Source organism: Aquarana catesbeiana, linkage group LG01 (genome assembly GCF_042186555.1).
Source record: "Aquarana catesbeiana isolate 2022-GZ linkage group LG01, ASM4218655v1, whole genome shotgun sequence".
NCBI lineage: Eukaryota > Metazoa > Chordata > Amphibia > Anura > Ranidae > Aquarana > Aquarana catesbeiana.
This window is the reverse complement of record NC_133324.1, coordinates 135047623-135064771: the sequence shown is the minus strand read 5'-3', so window position 1 is coordinate 135064771 and position 17149 is coordinate 135047623. Positions and strand designations below refer to the sequence as shown.

Below are 17149 nucleotides of genomic sequence, written 5' to 3'. Positions count from 1 at the left end.
GAGGCCCCATATACAGAAGTTAGGGGACATGGTGGCCATAGCAGACCCTACCTTTAAGAACACGATGGCCGTAGAAACTGGGTTCTCAGACATCAACTTGTGGCTGGAAAGTATGAGGTACCATGCAGAGAAACATAACAAGACCAATTGTTATGTATGTGGAGGGGCTAGGCCTCATCTGGGAACAGTACCGCTAAACATACCCCCCGGACATGAGACATGTTTCCTTAGCCTGTTTACCAACACAACCACTAACCACACCACTCCCTGAGTGAACATTGGAAGGAGGAATATCCCATAGTCACCAAAACTCCCAAGCCAGGAGAAGGTATCACTATATACCCTGGCAATTACACATGCCATGGACAGTATCAAGGAATGGGGAAACCCTTTGGGAATTTCACTAGGGGTTACTGTGGATCTTATAGTGAGGCCTCCGTAGGTCTAGTACAAAATCAAGTCCAGTCCTTGGGAGACATATACTAGATTTGCTGGGACATGAAAGTTAGAAGCAGATTGACAGTAGTGGACAGGAGAATGCGCACTGGCCAAGGCCATAATGCCTCTACACATTTGTTAAGAAACCACTCCACAAATAGAACCAGACTTAGACATACCCAGGCTTAACAGGAGGTGTAGGAGAGCCCCAGCAGGAAGTTTTGACCCTCATGTATATATAGACAACATAGGGGTCCCTAGAGGGGTCCCAGTTGAGTTCAAAGCAAGAGACCAAGTAGCAGCAGGATTTGAATCTTTGATCCCCATCATCACTGTAAATAAAAATGTAGACTGGATAAATTACATCTACTATAACCAACAAAAAATCACAAGTGGAGATGGTGCTGCGCTAATCCTAGTGCAAAGGTGTCATAATTATAAAGTGTTAGTGACTGGGTTGCAAATCGCCTATGCTTAGTAGACTAGTGATAATAAACAGATATTACTGGTATGCCGTGCTGTGCTAATTCAGAAAAAACACAATAAAGTGCAGCTGAAAACTACACATAAATAAATAATAGTCACATATGTGTATAAATTATGCGGTATAAATACTTCACCTGTAGCGCAAAAAAAAAAAACAATAAGAATGTTTGAAGCATAAAACACATGAAAACAAAATCAACCGCACAACCCACAATTATGCGGTATAGAAACGTCACCTGTAGTGCAAAAAATCAAATAAAAATAGGTGTGAAGCATAAAACACATAAGAACAAAATCAACCGCACAACGGTGCAAGGTTACAATGGATGTCCGGAGAGATCCCAATGTGAGTAACAAATGTAATAAAGTGTCCAGTGTCAACAATAGGTGCACACATTATTGTAAAAACAAACAATATTCAAATACAAGGAAAAAGTGACTTGTGCAGCAGCAAACAGTTCAAATCCTTCTTCAAACGTGCCAAATAGTGAAATAATGAAGGCAGCAGCTAGATTCTAGCATCGCTTTACTGGAATAAGTGAAGAATGTGAAGTGTAAAAACCAATCCTCTTCATGCAGCAATCCTACACTGGAAGGTAATGGCCCCTTACCTCACTACACTGAGGTTACAGCATGAATCAATCAACGCCTGACAGGCACCCCCCACTGTAGTAGTGCACGAGCTCGCCGCTCGTTTGGATACAATTCATCCTCTGTTGTATTACTATGAGTACCCTGATGTTATCTATGAATAAAAGCCTTATACCTTTTAAAAATACTACATTATGTGGCACCCTTGTCTCTCCTTTGGTTGCTATGCCCCCTGTATGTTCTGAGGTATACTGAATGACAGCCTGGGACCCAAGACTGACCCCCACAGGAGACATCACAAGCGCAGATTGATTCATGCTGTAACCTCAGTGTAGTGAGGTAAGGGGCCATTACCTTCCAGTGTAGGATTGCTGCATGAAGAGGATTGGTTTTTACACTTCACATTCTTCACTTATTCCAGTAAAGCGATGCTAGAATCTAGCTGCTGCCTTCATTATTTCACTATTTGGCACGTTTGAAGAAGGATTTGAACTGTTTGCTGCTGCACAAGTCACTTTTTCCTTGTATTTGAATATTGTCTTTACAATAATGTGAGCACCTATTGTTGACACTGGACACTTTATTACATTTGATCTCTCCGGACATCCATTGTAACCTTGCACCGTTGTGCGGTTGATTTTGTTCTAATGTGTTTTATGCTTCACACCTATTTTTATTTGATTTTTTGCACTACAGGTGAAGTTTCTATACCGCATAATTGTGGGTTGTGCGGTTGATTTTGTTTTCATGTGTTTTATGCTTCAAACATTCTCTTGTTTTTTTTGCACTACGGGGGAAATAATTATACCGCATAATTTATACACATATGTGACTATTATTTATTTATGTGTAGTTTTCATCTGCACTTTATTGTGTTTCTTCTGAATTAGCATAGCACGGTATACCAGTAATATCTGTTTATCATCACTAGTCTACTAAGCATAGGCAATTTGCAAACCAGTCACTAACACTTTATAATTAGGACACCTTTACACTAGGATTAGCGCAGCACCATCCCCCACTTGTGATTTTATGTTATTATTAAGGGCCAGGTTAGACCCCTTTCGGTGCAAGCTGCTTTCCCCCCTCACCTCTCCTATTATTCCATGGTAGCGCAGGAATATCATACCTGACACTGTATAACCAACAAAGGTTTGTCAATTACACCAGAGATGCACCCCAAGGTTTAGTCGAACAAATAGAAGCCGCGTCACATGGCTTTCCAAAACCGCAAGGACTTAGATACGGTCCTAGCTGAAAAGGGGGGTGTGTGTAAGATGGTGCGTAAAACAGGTACATGTTGTACCTACATCCCAGACAACACTGGCCCAAACGGTAAAGGTGACTTTGGCCATCAGGAAACTTGAGGATTTGTCCAAAGAATTAAAAAAAGAATTCAGGGCTCACCAACCCTTGGGATCAATACTTCACCTGGGTTAGGGAGGGTGGCAGGGATTACTAACACAGATAGGAATAACCATCCTAATAATCTTGGTGACCTTGACTGTTTGCTGTATTCTCCCCTGTTTTAAAAAGTGTGTAGGGGAAGTTTGCTGTATTCTGACATTTTAAAAAGTGTGTAGGGGAAGTTTGCTGTATTCTGACATTTTAAAAAGTGTGTAGGGGAAGTTATTAACCAATGTTCTTTCGCTTTTGTGAATCAGGAAATACCAGATGAAAATTATGAAATGAACTCCGTTACAGTCACCTCCCCTCAGGGTGCAACACCATAAGGTTACAGGGACAGACAGCACCTGATTGCCCCTCCCAGCTGTATTGAGTAGGGTAATGAATTAGTCATTGCTTTCCTCTATATACAGTTGAAAAAAGTTGCAAGGGGAACGGGCCAGGGGTAGGTTTTTCCAGTGTGAGGGACAGATTTTTAAATAGACATTTTCAAGGAGGGAACTGTAATGGATGTGAATAATAATGATACCAGGTGAGGTATATTAAAATGTCTATTTCAAACTCTTTATATCTGTATCAGAAGTTTTGAAATGTTAAAGAGCCTTAAGACTTTCCAGATATTTTTCTACTTTCACTTTTTCTGTCTGGAGCCAGACCGCATTGAGTTATCAATAGACTGCAGCTTCCTGTTGCTTCCCCATCCATCTCCCAGAAGTCGTACCAAGACCAGACATGACGTCAACATATAATAGCTTTGATTAATTGTTAAGTTTGTTGAAATTATTGCTAAATTTGCTGAAACTGCTAAAAAACTCAGACAATGTCACAATAATGTGTTTTACAAGTGTTTTGTTTTTATCTGGCAAAAATGTATAAAAATGTGGAAAGCGGAAATAAAGATTATTAGAAGTTCTTCATTCTGAACTAAGTGTCAGAGCGTGATTACTTCTTAATGGCATGCATGCTTTAATTTTATAAAGGGGTAGATATAATAATTTCAGAACTTTTATTCTGAATCCAAAACATTCCCATTTACTGTGAGTTGGGTGTGTCCCTTACCTCTAATCAGGGACTAGAGCTCTCCTCACTAAGAGCTGCCATATCAGACTTCAGATCCCCACCTCTTGCTTTGCAGAGTGATGTGGTGTAAAATGTGTTTTAGGACAGAGGGCTGCAGATACACAGGTACAATTTATGTAGGGTTTTTTGTTTCAGCTCTATCACCTGAGACTTCACTGGAATACATGTAAGGATTTTCAACCACTTCAAGCTTTGGCTTGATGGTGGGGAAGGTGAAGAACATCTGTCAGTTTTTTACCGTTATCTAGGTCACTGATGGGATTAAAGTGATTGTAAAACGATCACCTTGTAAAACAGCCCATTTAGTTTAAAAGTGAAATAAAAATGCAAAACATTTGTATATATAAACACCAACATACATACATACTTTTTTTCCGCCTTTTTATAAGTAATTACATTCTCTTCTGCTCCCTTTGTTCTCAGCTGCATAAGAGCTGGGGGGAGGAGAAGCAACAGTACACAGTTTCTCAGTGAATGGTTGTGCAGGGGAAGCATGTCAGGAAAAGTCTGATCACTGGAGGAGAGCAGGCACACCTAGAGCACTGACCATGCTGTGCTCTTCTGCTTAGTCTGGTCAGCTTTTAATAGGAAAGTAGAGGAACTTGCAGGATTTCACATAAAGGAAGCAATACAAAGAACAGGATACTTTCTCATACAAGTACATGGTACAGCAGGAACATATCAGGAATATGAAATGCTGGGGTAGCAAACGCTTTAATTCACTCTATATAGCCTGTTGACCACTTTTACTAGAACTAAAAATAGGGGAAAATCAAAACGATAGAGTTGTCACCGGAGTAGGAAAAGAAAGGAAACCTTCCAATGGGGTCACTTGTTCTGATAAGGAGATTCTTATTTTGTAGAGATTCTCTACCTTCCGGTTGCGTCTATGGAACAGAAGTGGTAGTAATTCTCCCATCCCTCCCAAAGAGTGGAGGGCACGGCACTTCATTTTTTGTTGCAGTTTATCAAATTACAGGTCTTCTCCCCATCCTGTAACTGGACTGTAAAAGGGAGACGCTGACAGCTTGCATGCAAATCCCGCTGCTTCTCCATTCCCCTCTTTGTGCTCGGCTATAAAAGGAACACAAGCGGCTCATACCAAGCCAAACTAATTTACTTGCACAGGGATAGTAAATGTAAAGAGAAAAGGATCCCCGCTACTCCCAACCAGCCCAGGTGATCAATCAATAAGGAGCTGCTTCAGCCTACATGTCTCCAGCACACCACACACCTTTATGCATTTGGCCCTTCCCACTGGGAGTTATGCAGGCCATAGGCAAGTCGAAAACTAAACGTTCCGTCGATGGAAAAACAAAAAAGTGATAAACGATTGTACCATCATTGGTTTCATTTTTCAAAACAAAATCCAGCATGCTGGATCACGTACTTTTGATTGCGACACGAAAATTGTGTGTCGCAGCTGCCACACTAGTGATACGGACCAAGAATTTTCATTTGGTTTTCAACTCGTCCATGGCCTTCTTTAGCCAAAGCGATCCTTTTTTCTTTACATTTACTAGCCCTCTGGATTGGTATTGGGATAAGCCAGGACCCCATGCTCTGGGATACAGGGATATATGGTCACCTCTAATTGAGTGGCACTGAAAGCTACAGATAGGTCCAAATATATTTGGACACAGGCACAATTTTAGACATTTTTTCAGACATTTCCCAAAACACATTCAACTTATAGTTATATAATGGATACGGGCTGAAGGTGCACACTTAGGTTTAATCTGAGGGCAAGTACATCCAAATCAGAGGGAGGGTTAAGGAATTACAGCTAAGAATAGTGACCCCCCCCTTTTTTCAAGGGACTAAAAGTAATTGGACAATTGAATCAAAAGCGGTTTCATGGCCAGGTATGGGCTACTCCATTATTTCTTCATCAATGAAGCAGGTAACAGGTCTGGAGTTGATTCTAAGCGTGGTATTTGCATTTGTAATCTACTGCTGTGAACCTACAGTCAGGTCCATAAATATTGGGACATCGACACAATCCTAATCTTTTTGGCTCTATACACCACAATGGATTTGAAATGAAAGAAGATGTGCTTTAACTGCAGACTTTCAGCTTTAATTTGAGGGTATTTACATCCAAATCAGGTGAACGGTGTAGGAATTACAACAGTTCATTTATGTGCCTCCCACTTTTTAAGGGACCAAAAGTAAATGGGACAGATTAACAATCATCCATCAAACTCACTTTTTAATACTTGGTTGCAAATCCTTTGCAGTCAATTACAGCCTGGTCTGGAATGCACAGACATCACCAGACGCAGGGTTTCAGCACTGGTGATGCTCTGCCAGGCCTCTACTGCAACTGTCTTCAGTTCCTGCTTGTTCTTGGGGTATTTTCCCTTCAGTTTTGTCTTCAGCAAGTGAAATGCATGCTCAATCGGATTTAGGTCAGGTGATTGACTTGGCCATTGCATAACATTCCACTTCTTTCCCTTAAACTCTTTGGTTGCTTTCGCAGTATGCTTCGGGTCATTGTCCATCTGCACTGTGAAGTGCCATCCAATGAGTTCTGAAGCATTTTGCTGAATATGAGCAGATATTGCCCGAAACACTTCAGAATTCATCCTGCTGCTTTTGTCAGCAGTCACATAATCAATAAATACAAGAGAACCAGTTCCACTGGCAGCCATACATGCCCACGCCATGACACTACCACCACCATGCTTCACTGATGAGGTGGTATGCTTTGCATCATGAGCAGTTTCTTTCCTTCTCCATACTCTTCTCATCACTCTGGTACAAGTTGATCTTGGCCTCATCTGTCCATAGGATGTTGTTCCAGAACAGTGAAGGCTTTTTTAGATGTTTGGCAAACTCTAATCTGGCCTTCCTGTTTTTGAGGCTCACCAATGGTTTACATCTTGTGGTGAACCCTCTGTATTCACTCTGGTGAATTCTTCTCTTGATTGTTGACTTTGACACACATACACCTACCTCCTGGAGAGTGTTCTTGATCTGGCCAACTGTTGTGAAGGGTGTTTTCTTCACCAGGGAAAGAATTCTACAGTCATCCACCACAGTTTTCCGTGGTCTTCCAGGTCTATTGGTGTTGCTGAGCTCACCGGTGCGTTCTTTCTTTTTAAGGATGTTCCAAACAGTTGATTTGGCCACACCTAATGGTTTTGCTATCTCTCTGATGGGTTTGTTTTGTTTTTTCAGCCTAATGATGGCTTGCTTCACTGATAGTGATAGCTCTTTGGATCTCATATTGAGAGTTGACAGCAACAGATTCCAAATGCAAATAGCACACTTGAAATTAACTCTGGTCCTTCTATCTGCTTTTTGTAAATGGGATAATGAGGGAACACCACACCTGGACATGGAACAGCTGAGCAGCCAATTGTCCCATTACTTTTGGTATCTTAAAAAGTGGGAGGCACACATACAAACTCTTGTAATTCCTACACCGTTCGCCTGATTTGGATGTAAATACCCTCAAATTAAAGATGAAAGTCTGCAGTCAAAGCACATCTTGTTTGTTTCATTTCAAATCCATTGCGGTGGTGTATAGAGCCAAAAAGATTAGAATTGTGTCGATGTCCCAATATTTATGGACCTGACTGTACATCATGCATTCAAAGGAGCTGTCCTTGCAAGTGAAACAGGCCATTGTAAGGCTTCAAAAACTAAACAAATCCATCAGAGGGATAGCAGCAACATTAGGAGTGGCCAAATAAACTATTTGGAACATTTTGAGGAAAGAAAGCACTAGTGAGCTCAGCAATATAAAAAGGCCTGGATGTCCACAGAACACAACAGTGGTGGATGATCTCAGGATCCTCTCTATGGTAAAGAAAAACCCATTCACAACATCCAGACAAGTGAAAGACACTCTCCAGGAGGTGGGCGTATCATTGTCAAAGTCTAGAAGCAAGAGAAGACTTCATGAGAGCAAATACAGAGGGTTCACCACAAGGTGCAAACCATTCATAAGCCTGAATAGAAAATAGAATAGAATATAGAATAGAGAAGCCAGATTAGACTGTCAAAACATCTAAAAAAAGAGACTCGTTCTGTAAAAGCATTCTTTGGACAGATGAAACTAAGATTAATCTGTACCAGAATGACGGTTGGGGGGGGAGCGTGGAGGCGGCTTGGAACAGCTCATGATCCAAAGAACACAACGTCATCTGTAAGACATGGTGAAGGCATGGGCATGCATGGCTTCCAGTGGCACTGGGTCATTGGTGTTCATTGATGATGTGACAGAAGAAAGAAGCAGCTGGATGAATTCTGCAGTGTTTAGAGATATACTGTCAGCCCAGATTCAGCCAAATGCAGCAAAGTTGATTGGACGGCGCTTCACAGTAAAGATGAACAATGATCCAAAAAAAACACATTACAAAAGCAACCCAGGAGCTTTAGAAGGAAAAGTGGAATATTCTGCAATGGCCAAGTCAATCACCTGATCTCAACCCAATTGAGCATGCATTTCACTTGCTGAAGGCAAAACTAAAGGCAGAAAGACCCACAAAGAACAACTGAAGACTGCTGCAGTTAGAGCCTTAGCAAAGCATCAGAAAGGAGGAAACACAGTCTTTGGTAATGTCCATGGGTTCCAGACTTCAGGCAGTCATTGCCAGTAAAGGATTCTCAACAAAATATTTAAAATGAACATTTTATTTGATTATATTAATTTGTCTAATTACATTTTAGCCCCAGAAAGTGGGGGGACTGTATAAAAATGGTTGCAGTTCCCGAAACATTTGTACTTAATATTTATGTTCAACCCCTTGAATTAAAGCTGAAAATATGTACTTCAATATCATTTGGATGGTCTCGTTTTACACTTTATTCTGGTGCCATACAGAGCCAATAGTATGAAAATTGTGTTTTTGTCCAAATATATATGGACCCAACTGTATGTAACAGGTCACAGTAATGTACTTACAGAGCTGCATTTATCTGTGCAACCACTTAATGTATTTTTTTAAATGCAAGTAACATCTTTTATATCTGCCTGGAGTTCAGCCTGAACTATTCCCTACTCAATGTAAAACCATTATAAAAAATGTTTTGGCTTTAGATGCACTTTAATGGTACTTGTCATTGTCTGAATATGTAAGAGATCCTTTGCGCTTGTGTGGTTTTGTGTGTTTTAATAAAGTTGGATCCTAGATCCACTATGGAAGAGAAAATAAAATAAATAAAAAGGGAAGAAGACGACCTCCCTATAGACGTCTGCTTAGCCACCAGTATACTCACAACCAGTATACTCACAACCAGTATACTCACAACCAGTATACTCACCGGAGCACTGTCATGGTCTACAGAGAAATTGCACACAATCCAAGTATCTGTTTCATTCTCACTAGCAGCTGGAATCATTCTGATAGCAGATAAATACAAGACATCCCGCTGAGAAGCTGGCCACACCCTCTGCAATCACAAGCAGTGATTAATTGGGACAAACGTAAGTAGGCATTAGAGAGCAGACGACGTGTACAATGCTATAATCATACCTTGTGCGCCTGATAGACGATGAGAGAGTTAGGAGATAATTTCTCAACCACATGGAAGTTTTCAATAGTAGCTGTTGAAAAATAAAAACAATGTGAATATTTGCATTAAAAAAAATTAGGGGGGGGGGGACCTCAAAGAAAACTGCTGCTTACTTTCCCAGTCATTGCGCACTTCAACATTCCAGAAGTGTTGGCAGACTTCGTGCCCCGTAACGCCTTTCACAGAATGGGTGGCCTTTAATGGGTCAAGTACTATGCCATTCTCTTCCACTTCTCTTCTATAAACCTATGGCCAAGTTGATTTATATTATAAAAATGTAAGAAAAAAGGCTTCAGATCAGGCTATTTTTACTGTTACAGATTTCAATACTAGAGAATGTCCATGACAAGCAGGTCAGTGACACAATGAACAAAGCTAAGGAAATGAAACAACCTAACAAAGCATCCTTCTATAGTTAGCTATATGCATTTACAGATATCTTATTTTAATCCAATTATGTAACACAAAGCTTTTTCTCCCCTGGAACACAATCTCCCTTCAGAGTTACTGTAAAACAATGACTTTTAAAAAAAAAATTGGATTAATAAGTATATTTGCTCCTAATACTTAAGCATAAAAAAGCTCAAGTACCAACAGTAGGCACAGGATCTCTCCAACAATTGTATTGAGGGGGGGGGGGGGGGGAGAATATAAATATATATATATATATATATATATATATATATATATATATATATATATATATATATATATATATATATATATATATATATATATATATATATATATATATGGTGAGGAGTGCCAATCAGCCGCATCTGCTCGCAGGGGATACCTGAGCAGATATCCAGGCTGATCAGTGCCCTGATAACAGGAAAGCCCCAGCAGCGCAGCCCATCAGTGCCTGCTCATCAGCGGGGAAAAATGACTTCTTTACAAAATTTACTGACAAACTAAGAATTTTTTTTTTTTTTTCCCAGATTTTTGGTCTTTTGTAAAAAATAAAAATCCCAGCAGTGATTAAATACCACCAAAAGAAAGCCATTTGTACGAAGAAAAAGAAAAAAATTAATTTGGGTACAGCGTTGCATGCGCAATTGTCATTTAAAGTGCGACAGCGCTGAAAGCTGAAAAATGGCCTGGGCAGGAAGGGGGTGAAAGTGCCCTGTATTGAGGTGGTTAAACATTCTGCCTCCCAATGTCAGAACCTATAGGAATTTACTTTAATCTTTATGTCAGTAACAAGTGTCAGTGAGCTGTTCATTGAGTTGGTTGTCAATGTTGCATTTAGACCAAAGAACCAAAGTTAGAAATATTGCAGCTTACCAGGCATTCGTTGTGATAACTGCATTTCGTTTTTTGTTTTTTTTTTCAGGCTTTTCTTTTTAAACCCTTTATTTTAATCTAGTGCTACTTCCAGTAACACTTCCTGTTCCTGTCAATGCACACCAACTAACCTATATAGGAGTAGTGTTGTTGCTCTAGGACAGGACTACAGAATATGTCCCATCAACTCTTCTCAATACCATAGGGGAAGGAATGCTGTAGTTGATAGATAGCTGGGTATTGTGCTAAGAGAGAACACTCATCAGGCAGGGAGCAGGATCACCTGGTATTTTTCTGCCTCAGACAGAGTATATCAAAAGTTTTCGAAAGACAGATAAGATTTACACACTACTGGTCAAGTTTTAGAACAGCCATTTGTACAGTTTTTATAGAAATTTACGCAGTTTAACCTGTCAATGTACTCTGAAAATAAAGCATAGAACAAATTGGACACAATCTTTCTACACTGGAAATAAACCTGTCCCAGAAGACTGTGGTGCTATTCACAAAGCATGGCTCGCGCACGTGCACTAGGAAACTGGATGTGAAGCCGGAAGGCTTCACTGCTGGTTTCCCTTACCCAAGATGGCTAGGGTGAGGATTTCGATGGATCCCTGGACAGGTAAGTGTCCTTACAATAATAGTCAGCAGCTACAGTATTTAAAAACTGCTGACTTATTTAAGGGGAGACTGGAGCTCCACTTTAAGCTGTGCTAGAATCTGTTGTCCTGTGCACTGCCTGTCACGCAAGCAGTTAACTCTCAGAAGCTTGTCCGATTTGGTTGTGGCTTTCAGTCGGCCAGATTACCTCCTGTCAAGAGTTTCCCCCAGTTTCCAAGTGCCTCGTACACACAAACACCTTGGCTTTCTTTGTAAGGTCTCTAAATGGAAAGACCTACACTTTTAAGGGTTATAATGGTCTGTTGGTCTTGCTTTGTTAATTTCCTTTTTCTCACCATTTTGAGAGCAATATACTACTTCCTGCAGTACAACACTGTCCAAATATTGCTTAAGAGGGGTTTAGTAACCCAGTCTGCTTCATCACTGCTTTTATACAGAGAGCTTGTAAGTAATCAAAAAATTTTTTGACACCTGTAGGAGTTGTTAGCATAAAAACTTTCAAGGCCTAATTAACTTACATTGCTGCAGTACTCCTGAGTTATTAAACCCATTACTTCTTCCCTGAAATGGGCCTATTTGTATAACTCTGAAACGTACATAATTTTTCAGATTTTATTACTCTGAACTTTTTCTTTTTTTTTTCACCTCTTGCAGATTACCATTTACCTTTGTAAATTTGTAAAACCATTTCAGGCTATTCACTGGACTTGAAATTGTTAAATTCCAAATAAAAATACACACAATGGTAAGAAAAAAAAAATGTCAACTCCTCAGAACTAACTTTTTTTATGCAGTAATTTGCCATAAAATGTGATCTGAAGCTTATCCATGTCATAGCAATTGACTGAAATGTAACCATTAGTCTATTCCAAATTATATTAACTGGAGTCAGTAGTTTGCACACCTGGAGTCCAATTAACCACTTTCCGACATTTACTGCTGGCGGGCGGCTCACCTAGGCACCACGACTCACCCATACATCGCACTGATCATGCACACCTCCTCTGGGGCATACAGCTCGGCGCTCTGCAACCACTGTCACCGGACACAGAGGATTGTGATGCTCAGTATCTGGTTGCTGTGAGTGGCCCAGATACCACATGATCGCTGTACAATCACATGTCACAGTAAGCAATAATCCTGAATAGAAGTCATTCATAATATTGTTTACAGTTGTGATCGGCCACCAGTGAGCACAGGATATCTGTGCCATTCACAACATCCTGTACCATGTGATGGCTGTGGGCCAATCACAGCATCACAATAGTAAACAATGAGCTTATTGGAAGTTGGGAGGTGCAGCAGAATAATGACCCTAAGCTTTTGCTTTCAATCCTCTACAGACTTATTTCAGAAAAAGAAAATGCACTTTTTGGAGTGGCCCAAAGCCATGAGTGTTAAAAAAAAAAAAAAAAAAAAAAAAAAAAAAAAACCACACGACAATTAGAATGTGTTTTATCAGCTTGAGAGGAACCCCAGGCTCCCCCCAAAAAATTAAAGTCAGCAGCTACAAATACTGTAGCTGCTGACTTAATATAAGGACACTTACCTGTCCCAGGATCAAGTGATGTCCCCACCTGAGCCGATTCTTCAAATCAGCTTCGGGCGCAGGTATTGTAAAGGGCAGAGCTCAGCAGGAATATTTTTAAAACCACTGTGTAAAAGGAATGTATTACCTTCATTTCTCCTTCTTCTACAACAAGCTGCCAGTTGGCATCTCCACCCACATCTTGTAGTGAATATGTTAGGTGGTTTTGTACCATCTCTTCCACCTGCAAAATACATTTAAGAGGCATTAAGATACAAGGACAAATTTATTTAAATTGGGGGCGGCAAGTACTGAACTACGATCAGGTAATTTCTTTGTGACTCGCTGAAGTAATCTCCGCTAACATTTTATCCCTAGGGACAACAGTATAAGAAGATGAGGAGAAAATAAGGGTCCCTAAAACAGAAAGGCAAACAAAAACACAAAAATAAAAACATTACAGGGAGTCTAACACCCTGACACCAAACCTGGTGGTCGGCTCTTCAGTCGTTTTCATGTTGCCCACCTACCTGACCTGTTGTAGCACCAACATCTTTAAACATTCCTACCTGGAACCAAGGCCACTCATTCCTGTTTCTGCAACTGTATTCTTGGGTCATTACTAACCCCCCACCTCTTCCTGTTCATCAACTACTAAAGCTCCAAGATCTGGGGCAAGTGGCCTGTGCAGTGCAGGCTCATCTCCTGCTCCAGATAGAACTTATGAGCAATGTCTTCTACCATCTGTGGCTGCTGCTCTCACAAGCCTGACACCTCACATCCAGCCAGCCGCAGAACTTCTCCATCGCTGTCAATGCCTTTTCCCTTAGGGCCCTTTCACACGGGCTGTCCGATCAGGTCCGCCTGTCAGTTTTTCAGGCGGACCTAATTGGACCCTCCAGTCTCCCCTATAGAGCGGCGGATGTCAACGGTAACATGTCCGCTGACCTTAGATGTGGACATAATCCCAGAGCGAGTTTTTGCCAATGTTACGTTATTTTATGCAAGAAAAGCGATTGCTTTGTATTGGAGAAACCTTCTCCTATGCCCTTATACTGGAAACTGGTAAATAATAATCTCCCATTGTATAGAGATACCTACAAGAATAGGGGCTGCCACGGTAAGTTTGATAAAGCTTGGGCAAAGTGGCTGGATAATATATATATATATATATATATATATATATATATATATATATATATATATATATATATATAAAATAAGATTTTGTAAAAATTAAACATGTCCGCTGATATCCACAGCTATCATGTTCTGTCTGCAAAATCCAGAAGAAGGACGGTGGTCTTATTTTCCATTCGTCTGGCGATATGATGGGATGAAAACAGACAGGCGGTGTGCCCGTCTTCACCCCACAGAAGCGCCTGTGTGAAAGGGGCCTAAGGATACTCTTTACACTCTGCCTGGAAAGGCAACGATGGCTGTTGTGGAGTTAGTGGTGGTGTGAGCAAGTATGCTTTGTGGTCTGACACCCATACACTGCTAATCTGCCCCATCATGTGTTGCTGTCATGAACAAGAATTTTCAGCTTAGCCGAATGTCCCTATTCCTGCAACTATATAGTGCAACTGTTTATCTTGGGAAATGGTAGTTGGGATTATTAGTCTGAAAACTAATAATAGTCACCTTACATAGAGAGAAAAAAAAAAAAAAACACACACACACACACACACACACACACACAATATAACTACCCCTGCATGGACTGGTATAATCCCTCTGTGGACTAAATTGCAAAATGTTCACATCCTTAGATTCTACTGTAATGCAAAACCTTACAAACATATGTAAATAATGTATGATCTGTTGGCAATTCATTTCTTAGCAGGTTATAATGTATTTTTCAATTACAGTAACATGCAAATGTGTTTATGTCATTACATATGTTGAATATAATATGTAGTCCTTTGGAAACATCATCAGCCTTATTTGAGATCCTCTATATCCATAAAGTCATACCACCGTTTTAATCCTATAAAAAAGGTTTTTGGACAGTTAGGAGGTTCCCTGTCATTTCCTGACCCTCAGACTCTTTTACTGTGAAGGGGGAAAAAGGCAGTAAAAACCTGGACTATAAACCTTCCTCTCCCGATCCAAATAAAACAATAGTCTTGTTTGGCGTTAGACTTTAAGGCCTCATGCACACTGGACATTAAAATAACGTTATGAAAACACCAGCAGCTTTGCAGTGAGTTTTTCAAAGTCAGCGCAAAAGGGTTTTTCAGCATTTTTAGCTTTTTTTTTTTTTTCAATGGATCAAACGTGGTGGACCCACGTTTGAGTGTTTATCTGCGTTTTTTACGTTAGAGAGTTTTTACAGCTGAAAAACTCCTCCTAGTCTGAAGCCAAAAACAGCAGCTGTAAAAACGTCCAAAAACATCCGTGTGCATGGGGCCTAAAAGACAAAAAACAAACAACGAAACAAACACATATGGTTAAGATGTGACTACAGAACATTCGTTTTTAGGACTAACAGGAGCCAGGATTAGTGGTTTATGTCAAACCTAATTTCTCTTGGCCTATTCACATTAAATGCTCTGTAGTAAAGCCTTTAATTGAAAAAAAAAAAAAAAACATTTTTGTTTTGCTTCTCTGCATCCTCTTACATTAAAGACAAATGCTAGGCAGCAATAAGAATTGTAATTGAACATATTGCTTGTATAGGGGATACTCAATCCACATACCTACAGTGTCTATGCCTACCAGTTCTGGTTGTGATGACCATTCCCGCAAAGCGGCTCTTCCTGCTGATCACCCATCAGTCTCTTGTTGACAACCCCCCTTTGCAGTAAAGAGCCGGTCACATTCCAGCACTGAAGAGCAGAGGAAGTGACATAACTTGCAATGATATTGCTACCCGCAGTTACACTAATGCTGGCCATACACAATAGGAAAAAATAAATAAAATAGGCCAAAATGCGGTCATTTTTGCCAGTTCCTTCGTTTTTCGGCCAGTTAATGGGTAAAATCGAAATTAGTTGGGACATTTGAGTCGAAAAAAACCAAGGACAGGTTAGGAAATTTTTCTGCAAAACGATATATTGAAAGTTTAATGTATTTGCCGCCCGAACGGTTTGCATTAGGCATATGTATAAATAAAAAAAAAAAAAAAAGGGGATTCGTGTCCACTGAACGATCGGTCATTACATGATGGCACTATAGTTTGCCCTCATGGCCGAATTTTCGTTTTTCGAAAATGGGTTCGGGCGATTTTTCATAGTGTATGGCCAGCATAACTCTACAATTGTAACAAAGTATACATTAAGTGTATAACACAAACCAGAGCATATCCAGTGTGAACAAAGCAAATAATGATTTTAGTAACATTTATTCTCTCATGAACAATAAACACACTTGTTACTGTTAGAACAGCAAGACAGTCTTTCAGTTAGTCGGTAATTTTAGTTTAGATGCAATTTAATTTTACAGCGTTCAGAAAAAAACACAAAGGTACGTCTGGTTATAAAAAAAAAGGACTAATAAGAACAAAGTCAGAAAGCACACGGTCTCAATTGTGCAATATCACAGTACCTGGCACTCAAATCTGTGTTCATTGGAAATACTGATTAAATCAGTTGGAGAGGAATAACAGTGGGACTGTCAGACAGCAAAAGACAAAAAAAAACAAAACAAAAAACACAAGTGAAAATGAGCAAAAATGCAGAAAAGAGAATGGTAAGTCACTGCACAAGAAAGATGAGAATTCGGATTTGTATTTATTTGCCGAATTGAAATCTCTCTAGCAGGTTATGTGGGATCTTCATAAGGTCATGTCACAAACTGTGCCTAGAAAGCTCAGCTGGACACATACACCGATTAGCCATAACATCATGGCCACCCACCCAATACTGAGCAAGTCCCACTTTTTGCCATCAAAACAGGCCTGACCCATTGTGGCATAGATACCACTAGACCTCTAAAAGGTATGCTGTAATATCTGGCACCAAGCCATCAGTAGCAGATTGTTCGCGTTCTGTAGCTACAGTAGCTCTTCTATTTGATTGGACTACACGAGCCAGCCTTGGGTCCCCACGCACACCAATAAGCCTTAGTTGCCCATTGCCCTGTTGCCCGTTTTCCTTATTTTATCTACTTGATAGGTCTTGACTATGGTGTAAACTGGGCACCCCAAAAGTGTTGAAAAGACAGGGCAGCCATGTGTTCAAA

The 17149-nt window shown here is 40.2% G+C and overlaps 1 protein-coding gene across 1 annotated transcript in view; it reads right to left on the bottom strand.

The window, feature by feature from the left end:
• CERT1 (ceramide transporter 1) overlaps positions 1-17149 on the bottom strand; it is a 153798-nt gene that overhangs the window by 18681 nt on the left and 117968 nt on the right. The window contains exons 11-14 of the mRNA XM_073624057.1: positions 13113-13208; positions 9642-9774; positions 9489-9559; positions 9277-9405 (exon numbers count right to left, since the gene is read on the bottom strand). Of these exons, the coding sequence (XP_073480158.1) occupies positions 9277-9405; positions 9489-9559; positions 9642-9774; positions 13113-13208 (429 nt within the window). The remainder of the gene's footprint in view (positions 1-9276; positions 9406-9488; positions 9560-9641; positions 9775-13112; positions 13209-17149) is intronic.